The sequence below is a fragment of the Hyla sarda genome, chromosome 1 (assembly GCF_029499605.1).
Source record: "Hyla sarda isolate aHylSar1 chromosome 1, aHylSar1.hap1, whole genome shotgun sequence".
NCBI classification, from domain to species: Eukaryota; Metazoa; Chordata; class Amphibia; order Anura; family Hylidae; genus Hyla; species Hyla sarda.
This window is the reverse complement of record NC_079189.1, coordinates 11,027,153-11,037,373: the sequence shown is the minus strand read 5'-3', so window position 1 is coordinate 11,037,373 and position 10,221 is coordinate 11,027,153. Positions and strand designations below refer to the sequence as shown.

Here is a 10,221-nt window from a genome sequence, read left to right as displayed (position 1 = left end):
CCTAAAGGGGGCTAAAGCACATTATTCCAAACCATTTAGGAATGTTAGGTGATTTATTGATTAAAACCAGACTCTGCATCAACTATGTAATTTTCCATGGGAGTTTTGCCCTGGATCCCACTCCGGCACGCCACAGTCCGGGTGTTAGTCCCCTTGAAACAACTTTTAAATCACTATTGTGGCCAGAAAGAGTCCCTGTGGGTTTTAAAATTCTCCTGCCCATTGAAGTCAATGGCGGTTCGCAAAAGTTCGCGTTCGCGGTTCAAGAACCAAAAATGTTATGTTTGCGACATCACTACAAATGACCCCATTCTAAAAATTAGACTCCTCAAGGTATTCACTAGGGGGTACAGTGAGTATTTTAACACCATGTTTTTTTTTGGCAGGTATTACTACAAAGCCAGTGTTAAAAATTCAAAATTAGCTTTTTTTCACGAATGCATCATTTGTGGGTCATATTTTTTGTACACAGCTTCTGATATTGAAAGAAATGCTCCCTATATTTTATTGAGCTGCTCGGCCTGTGTTTGGAAATAAACCCGCTTAGGCCACGTGGTGGGACTCAGAAGGAGAAGAGCGCCATTTGGCTTTCAGGGCATCATTTTAGGCTGGATGGATTATAGGCTGCACTTCATGCCTGCAAAGGGATTCAGCTGCCCGAACCATACAGAACCCCCACAAGTGACCCAATTTTGGTAACTATATCCCCTAAAGTATTCACCTAGACCAAAAGTGAGTACTTTGAGTACTTTTTGTGTGGCTGGAATGGTTACAAAGTCAGTGGAAAAATTGAAATTTTCTTTTTTTTTCTTTTCACAAATGCATCATTTGTGGGACCTGTTTTTTGTACATTGCATCTAAAAAGTAGAAAATGCATCCCATATTTTATTACGCTGTTCGTCCCGTGTTCGGTAAAACCCCCCCCTTAGGCTATATTTGGTTGCATGGCCACATGGTGGGGCCCAAAAGGAGAGGAGCCCCATTTGGCTTTCAGGATATCATTATACAAATTATAGGCCGCACTTCATCTTGCAAAGCATTCTAAATGTCAGAACAATACTGCACCCCCAGAAGTGACCCCATATTTGAAACTACACCCCCTAAAGTATTCACCTAGGGCAAAAGTAAGTACGTTGAGCCCTTATTGTGTGGCTAGAATTATTTCAAAGTCAGTGGGAAAAAAATTACAATTATTCTTTATTTGTGGGACATCATTTTGGTAAGTTGCTTCTGAAATGGAGGAAATGCGCCCATATTTTATCACGCTGTTTGTACCGGGCTGGGCAGTACCCCTATTTAGGCCATATCTGGATGCCTGACCGCCTGGTTGGACCAAGAAGGAGAGGAGCCCCCTTTGGCTTTCAGGGCATCATTATATGAATTATAGACCCCACCCCATGCCTGCAAAGGATCAGAGCTGTCAGAACAATACCGCAGCCCTACAAGTGCATTGGCTGGACCAGGCACCGCTCTGATCGGTCCCTGGTCGGCTAGTAGTGACGCGTGGCTGTAACATACCGTTGAAACGCAGTATGAACAGGACACAGTGTAGGGTCACATAGAGCACATCCGCGGCTTATTTCACACCACGGATGCCCCCCAGGAGTCACAAGGGCAAGATCACTGCTGCGGCTGGGTAGCTCAATGTGTCCACTCATGACTGCCAGCTGGAAATCCAGGGAGCAGGGAGCTCATTATTGTGACTGCTGGCTGGCATCCGCAGCATATAAAATGGATGTGCGCCGTGTGATCCTACACATGCATTTTTATTTTTCATTATATTTATTTAATAAATGTATTTTTTTAATTTTGTACACTTTTTTACATATTTTTTTAACATTTTTTACACTTATTTTTTACACTTTTATTTATTTTATATATATATTTTTTACACTTTTTTAATGCTTTGGAATACTTAGTATTCCAAAGCATTGCAGTTATATGCTGTCGGCCAGTTTTACACTGGCAGGCAGCATATCAGGACGTGCCTATCAGGCAGCATATCAGGACCTGGGGGTCCTAGTAAAGACCCCCGGCTGCCCAGGTAACCAGCAGCACCCCGCGATCGTTGCAGGGTGCTACAGGAGAGAGACAGAGGGAGCCCCCTCCCTCTGTCAAAACTCCTTACAGCTCGCGGTCACTTCCGGCAGCCTCTACCAATAGAGCACAGATGTAACTGATCAATGAAGTGCCTACGTGATTTGTGTGAGCAATCCAATAATTGCACATGCAAGCCCCCTAGGAGAAGTAAAAAGGTGTAAAAAAGTTCATTTCAAAAGTGTCTGCAAAAATATAAATGCACTCCTTCCATAATAAAAGTTTAAATCACCTTTGTTTTCAAAATAAAAAAAAAATAAAAAAAAATGCACTGTATAGAAACGAAAGCCCCTAAAATTACAAAATTTTGTTTTTTTTTACATTTTTGTCCCACAAATATTTTTTTTTTTTAGCTTTCGTCGTAGATTTTTTGGTAAAATGACTGATGTCAAGCCCTCATATGGGTCTGTAGATGCAAAATTGAAAGGGTTATGATTTTTAAAAGGTTAGGAGGAAAAAACGAAAGTGCCAAAACGGAAAAACCCTGAGTCCTTAAGGGGTTAAGCATGGCCTTTTTTTTTTTTTTTTTAAGTTTTCATTTTTTAATACTATACAGATGGGATATTGTTGTAATATCCCATCTGTATAGGAGGAAGGGAAACATATAAATGCAAAGATTTTAATTTGTCTTCAAGGGGTTAATACAATGTGCTGTTTTCCAACCAGCATGCCTCCAGCAAAACTACAACTCCCAGCATGCCCATACAACAGCTGGAGACACACTAGTTGGGAAACACAGGTTTAATAAGTGATCCAATATTAAGCACTCTGTCAGAGATGGGGGTCTCTTGTGACAGTACAGTGGGGGCAACGAGGATAGATTAACTGGGGGGGGATTTATTATTGGATTTCTGGCTGTGTTGGAGGTTGAATTTTGGTGTATAATTTTTGCGCACAATCCAGTAATCCGCTTCTGACATTGCAGTAGAAGATATTTACCATGTTCACCTTTTTGAGTAACAGAGCATTTGTGGAATAGCCTTATAATAGCATTTTAGGAACTCTAATCTGTAAACTTGGCATAATGTTAAGTAAATTTGGATCACCGCAAACATATTAAGAGTATTTATTGCTGGCCTTTCAAAGCATAGAAGAAAAAAAAACAGAAAAACAAATCAAATTGTTTGCTTTGGACAACTGCACCACTCTTCCACTATACAATTCTTTTCACCTCACCGGGTAACTTGGGATCATCAGAATACCTGTCACCCACTGCTGCCCAAAAAAGTTTAAATTGGTGTGTCATGCTTGTTATACTGACATACTGAAAGGACTGACCATAAAGATCATGACAAGGACAGCACAGCGAGGACTGTCCATAGAGATAAGCACAGGGAGAGGACAGAGAGAACTGATCCTGGAGATCAGTACGGGACAGAGAAGACTAAACATAGAGATCAGTTCAGCACAGAGAGGACTGAGCATATAGATCAGTACAGCAAGAGGACAGAGAGGATTGACCACATAGATCAGTACAGCAAGAGGACAGAGAGGACTGACCACATAGATCAGTACAGCAAGAGGACAGAGAGGACTGACCATAGAGATTAGTACAGCACAGAGATGACTCACAAAACTCAGCACAATGAAAGGACAAAAGAGAGGGCTGACCATAGAGATCAGTAAAGGGAGAGGACATAGAGGACTGACTATAGAGAGTAGCAAAGGAAGAGGACAGAAAGGACTGACCATAGATGTCAGCACAGGGGAAAGACAGAGAGGACCCACCCTAGAGATCAGCACAGGGGATGGACAGAGAAAACTGATTGTAGAGGTCAGTACAGGGAGAAAACAAAGAGGATTGACCATAGAGGTCAGTACAAGACAGAGAGGACTGATCATAGAGATCAGTACAGTAAAGATAGGGCTGGCCATAGAGACCAGAACAAGGAGAGGACAGGGAGGACTGACCATAGAAATCAACACAGAGGCGAAGACAGAGAGAGCTGACTATAACAATTTAGGGGATGCACAGCATGATGTGGGGGGAACACAGCATAATGTAGGGGGGACAGCATGATGTAGGGGGGAACAGCATGATGTAGGTGGGACTATGGTCCCCTCTGACCTTACCCTAGCGAAACCACTACACAGTCGCTATCTTATGTCTGAATGTTGTAATTCACCACACATTTTACAGAATATTCCTTCAGTATCTGGCAGCACGGCAGTTCCCTGAGGATGTAGCCATATTTATTAAGCATATATGTGAACAGAAACAGGTAGGAATTGTAAGAATATCTATATTTGGAGAAAAAAAAATGTTTTTCTTAGTGGCTTTTGTGTGAAGGTGCAACTGGACGATGCTTTGGCCTGATGGATATATGGGTGATATTGGGTATGACCATTCTATTGTTTTACCTTTCATAAATCTCTGTTTGGCTCGGTCAGTAGACTGGAATCTTTCTGCACTGTTGGGAATACATATTTCTTGCTGGTGGTTTTTAATATATAACAATAAGTTTTATATTATGGCTCATATAGTTTATTATATGTGTACAGCATCAGATAAGAAGCCATTTTAATAACAACGTGCTAAGTACTATAGGCAGATGAACTATTTTTTCTCCAGTAACTGCCTTTTACTGTTCATCTCCGGCCTCATAATAATATTGTAGCATTTGGGAAAAAATATACAGCCCAGAATCCCAATCTCTGAAGCCAATATAGCAAATATCTCCATCATGACCATGTTTTTCCCCTTACTGCTCAGATACGCTGGGATGGCACAGATCCACACACTGCAGAACAGCAGCATGCTGAAGGTGATGTACTTGGCTTCATTATAGATATCAGGTAATGTCCTCACCATAAAGGCCAAAACAAAACTCACCGCTGCCAGAAACCCCAAATAACCCAACATGAAATAAAAAGCCACCACAGAACCTTCATTACACTGAATGATGATCTTTCCAGGGTAAGAGTCAATGTCCTGCTCCTGAAATGGAGGAGAAACCGACAACCAAATAATTCCATTCAGAACCTGAACAAGGGAGCAGATCAATACTACAGAATTGGGCAGTGTTACCCCCATCCATTTCCTCCAGGAGCTTCCAGGTCTGGTGGCTTTGAAAGCGATGGAAACCATAATGGTCTTGGCCAGGATAGAGGACACCGCAACAGTGAAGGTGACTCCGGTGGAGATTTGTCGTAACATGCAGGTTATATCATCTGGGTGACCGATGAACAGGAACACACAGAATAAACTCAGCTTCAGGGATAGAAGAAGAATGAAGCTGATGTTCCGATTATTGGCTTTTACTATAGGAGAGTCCAAGAATGAGATGAAAATCCCTGATACAGAGACAGTTATGATGAGAAATAGTCCAGATATGGAAGATAGAAATGCAGCCAATATGTCCTGCTCATAAGATAGAAAATCTTTCATTTTTGATAAACATTTGTCTTTTTCCACATTTGGCCATTGATCCTCAGGACAATTTTGGCAATTTTCACTGTCTTGAAATAAAATATAACATGAGATTAGAAGATCCTGCCTTAACCAGTACATACGCTATTAATGATGATCATTAGGGATGAGCGAATCGAATCTGACAAATCCGAATTCGTTATGATTATTAGGAAAAATTTGATTCGCAACAAATCCAAATATCGCCGCGATTCAATTAAACAAATAGCTTCATTAAACTATATTTAGTGCGGTCCAGGCTCCAGGGCATCTAAAATGGGAGTTCCATATGTGAGGACATGGGGCAAGGAACTCTGGGATGGTGGTTAGGTGGGATGACCCTAAATCACATGCAGCCAGTCACCCCTGTGATGTCACAGCCCTATATAATCGGCAGCCATACTGCAGCCAGCCATTTCAGCATTTTATTTCAGAGAGAGAGCGTTTCATTGCAGGGAGAGATAGAGCAGATGCGTTGCACAGAAAACAGCTTGACAGCAGTGATTCAGCACAAATCCAAATCACTTCAGAAAAGCACTGACAGGGAAGGGGGGGGGGGGGAGAGAGAGAGAGAGAGAGAGAGAGAGAAAGTCCACTTTTGGATGTAATACACAGCGACTCTACTGCTGCAGTTGTGTACAGAAACTCTAAAGCTTATAGGGGCCAGTTAGGCTCAGCACTAAAAGCCATTGCCACCTGCTATTAGTGCATAATAATACTGTATTGGGCTCTACTACACAGCGATTCTGTACTGCTGCAGTGGGGTGTACAGCAACTTTAAAGCTTATAGGGTCCAGTTAGGCTGAGCACTAAAAGCCATTGTCACCTGCTATTAGTGCCTAATAATACTGTACTGGGCTCTACTACACAGCGATTCTGTGCTGCTGCAGTTGGGTGTACAACAACTCTAAAGCTAACAGGGGCCAGTTAGGGTGAGCACGATAAGCCGTAGTCACCTGATTACAGTGCCTAATACAGGTTGTGTAGCAGAGCTTATTGTCCTCTCAAGTGTAACCTGTGCATACATAGATAGTGTACGTTTTTTTTTCCTGTAAAACTAATTAGGGCCTAGTTACCGTGAAAGGCCAGCCAAAACTGCACACTTGTCTTTGTAGCCTTATGCAGTTTGTAGTGGAGCGCACTGTCCACCTCTCATAAGTATAAACTGTATGTACATCTATGTTGTGTCCTTTATATATTTCCCTGTTAAACTAATTTGGGCCTAGTTACTGTGAAAGGCCAGACAAAGCTACACAGTTGTTTCTGTAGTCTAATACAGTTTTAACCCCTTAAGGACTCAGCGTTTTTCCGTTTTGCATTTTCATTTTTCATCACCTTCCAAAAATCAGAACGCTTTAAATTTTGCACCTAAAAATCCATATTATGGCTTATTTTTTGCGCCACCAATTCTACTTTGCAGTGACATTAGTCATTTTACCAAAAAATCCACGGCGAAACGGAAAAAGAAATCATTGTGTGACAAAATTGAAGAAAAAATTTCATTTTGTAACTTTTGGGTGCTTCCGTTTCTACGCAGTGCATTTTTTGGTAAAAATAACACCTTATCTTTATTCTGTAGGTCTATACGGTTAAAATGATCCCCTACTTATACAGATTTGATTTAGTCGTACTTTGGAAAAAAATCATAACTACATGCAGGAAAATGTATATGTTAAAAATTCTCATCTTCTAACCCCTATAACTTTTTTTTTCCGCGTACGGGCCGGTATGAGGACTCATTTTTTGCGCCGTGTTCTGAAGTTTTTATCGGTACCATTTTTGTATTGATCGGATTTTTTTAACGCTTTTTATTCATTTTTACATGATATAAAAAGTGACCAAAAATACCATATTTTGGACTTTGGAATTTTTTGGCGCACACGCCATTGACCGTGCGATTTAATTAACGATAAATTTTTATAGTTCGGACATTTTCGCACACGGCGATACCACATATGTTTATTTTTATTTACACAGTTTTTTTATGGGAAAAGTGGGGTGATTTTAATAGGGAAGGGGTTAAATGACCTTTGTTCACTTTTTTTTTTCACTTTTTTTGCAGTGTTATAGCTCCCATAGGGACCTATAGCACTGCACACACTGATCTCCTATGCTGATCCCTGCAAAGCCATAGCCATAGTCAGGCTTGGAGCAATCAATCGATGATCGGACGCCGCAGAGAGAGGTAAGGAGACCTCCGCCTGCGTCCCAGCTGATCGGAACATCGCGATTTTATCGCGATGTCCCGATCAGCCCGACTGAGCTGCCGGGAACATTTTACTTTTGTTTTCAGACGCGGCGATCAACTTTGATCGCCGCGTCTGAAGGGTTAATAGCGGGCCGCACTGCGATCAGTGCCACGCGCTATTAGACACGGGTCCCGGCTGTTGTTAGAGGCCGGGCCCGAGCCACGCCGTGGCCCCGTGTTATAGATCGGGAGCGGACTCATGACGTAGCAGTACATCATGAGTCCTTAAGGGGTTAAGCGTAGTGGAGCACATAGTCCTCTTCTCATAAGTGTACACTCTACGTACACCGATGTGGTGTCCTGTCTATATTTTCCTGTTAAAATAATTTAGGCCTAGTTACTGTGATTGGCCAGTCAAAGTGGCAGAGGCCTAAATTCATAAGGTGCAGGCAGAGGTCGCAGCAGAGTAGGGGCAGCTGTGACTGATTGGTTCACTCGGTCATTCACTTCATCCCAAGTGACATCCAACACCTCCAGTTAGTCGGTTCCTCAGACTCAACCCTCAGCTGGCATGTCCCTCATGCGGCTGCTACCACCTCCAGGCTCTGTCAATGTGCTTCCATATGGCCTCCTCATGCTGCTGCTGCCACCTCCAGGCTCTCTCATTTTGCTGCCATATGGTCTCCTCATGCTGCTGCTGCCACCTCCAGGCTTTGTCATTGTGCCGCCACATGGTCTCCTCATGCTGATGCTGCCACCTCCATGCTCTGTCATTGTGCCGCCATATGGTCTCCTCATTCTGATGCTGCCACGTCCAGGCTCTCTCATTTTGCTGCCATATGGTCTCCTCATGCTGCTGCCACCTCCAGGCTTTGTCATTGTACCGCTATATGGTCTCCTCATGCTGATGCTGCCACCTCCAGGCTCTTTCATTGTGCCGCCATATGGTCTCCTCATGCTGATGCTACCACCTTCAAGCTCTCTCATTGTGCTGCCATGGATACTGCAAAACATAATTAAGGTGCTGGTCCCCAGTTACAAAAATTCCTCTGCATCAGACCACAAGTAAGTTTTGAGGATATGCATTAGCTAAAACGTACCTTTTCTTAGGATAAAATATATGGACCCAAATTTTTCTTTTTTACTCTAACGAAAGGAAAGGTGTGCAAAAAACACTATGTGCCACCTACACCACTAAGTATTGATGCGATGCAAAGACCATTAAAAGTTGGAAGGGAACAACGTATGGTCCATTGTAACAGGTGAGGGTAAAAATGTCCCCTGTAAGGCCTTACTCTCGCACTATTAATTCCATTCTTGGCAAGTGTTGACGCAAAGGAACCTCTCCCTATTTCCACCTAAAACACTGCCATTTCCCAGGGTTTTTAGTTGGAAATATCGATTAGTTCCTGTGTGGGGCCGCCCTTTTTAGGGAGAGTAGCACTTGCCAATAAGGGAATTAATAGGGCAAGAGTAGGGCCTTACACGGGAAGTTTTTACACCCACCTGCTACAATGGACAATGCGTTGTTGCCTTCCACCTTTTGGAGGCAAGTGTTGCTCATCCTAAAGAGGGCGGCCCCGCACAGGAACCAATCCCTATTTCCACCTAAAAACCCTGGGAAATGGCAGTGTTTTTAGGGGAAAATAGGGAGAGCTTCCTGTGTGGGGCTGCCCTTTTTAATGCGAGTAACACTTGCCAATAAGGGAATTAATAGTGCGAGAGTAGGACCTTACAGGGGAAGTTTTTACCCCCACCTGTTACGATGGACCATATGTTGTTCCTTTCCACCTTTTAGAGGTCTTTGCATCACATCAATACTTGGTGGTGTAGGTGGCACATGGCGTTTTTTTTTTGCACACCTTTCCTTTTGTTAGGATAAAATATATGGACCAAAATTTTTTATTTAATCTAAGAATAATATTTAAAGTTAAGTTTTACGTAATGCATATCCTCAATACTTACTTGCGCACACCAACATTTTGACAAGAGACCGTTTTCTTCTGCCTACCTGCCTCAGCTACTATTCTGATCCTCCCACCTGCCTGATGCCACACATCTGATGCCAAGTTCTCATTCTTTCACCCACATTCATCACCGGGTACTGGTATTAACAACCAACACCCCACTCTACCAAAGTGTACCATAGTGCATGGCAACGCCGACGTGTGGAGCTGTAACTATGGTCAGGGACAATACATGTCCTTTATGGCCCACTGGGTGAATGTGGTTCCTGCACAGCCACCACAGCAACTTGGACAAGTCACGCGGCTTCCGCCTCCACGCTATCAGGCCGTTGGTCCTGCAACAGTGTGTGACTCTGCCTCCTCATCCTCCACCGTGTCCTCAGCCTCCACTGCACGGACAAGTCTCAGTGCCCCTCCATTATACCATGTGTGCAGGGCACGGCGGTGTCACGCTGTTCTTCACATGGTTTGCTTTGGTAAATGGAGTCACAAAGGGGAGGAACTGCTAAAAGTGACTCATCAAGAAATCGAATCATGGCTAACTCCACGAAAACTGGAAA

General features: G+C 43.0%; 1 protein-coding gene across 1 annotated transcript; it reads right to left on the bottom strand.

Moving 5' to 3' along the window:
• Positions 1-4,654: 4,654 nt before the first annotated feature.
• Positions 4,655-5,563, bottom strand: LOC130267153 (vomeronasal type-2 receptor 26-like). Its single transcript, XM_056518221.1, has one exon. It carries the CDS (start codon positions 5,483-5,485, stop codon positions 4,655-4,657), a length of 831 nt encoding a protein of 276 aa, XP_056374196.1. The 5' UTR covers positions 5,486-5,563.
• Positions 5,564-10,221: the final 4,658 nt, after the last annotated feature.

What these genes read in the sequence shown, in the direction of transcription:
- LOC130267153 (XM_056518221.1), bottom strand. Translation starts at nt 5,485, where the DNA reads ATGAAAGATTTTCTATCTTATGAGCAGGACATATTGGCTGCATTTCTA.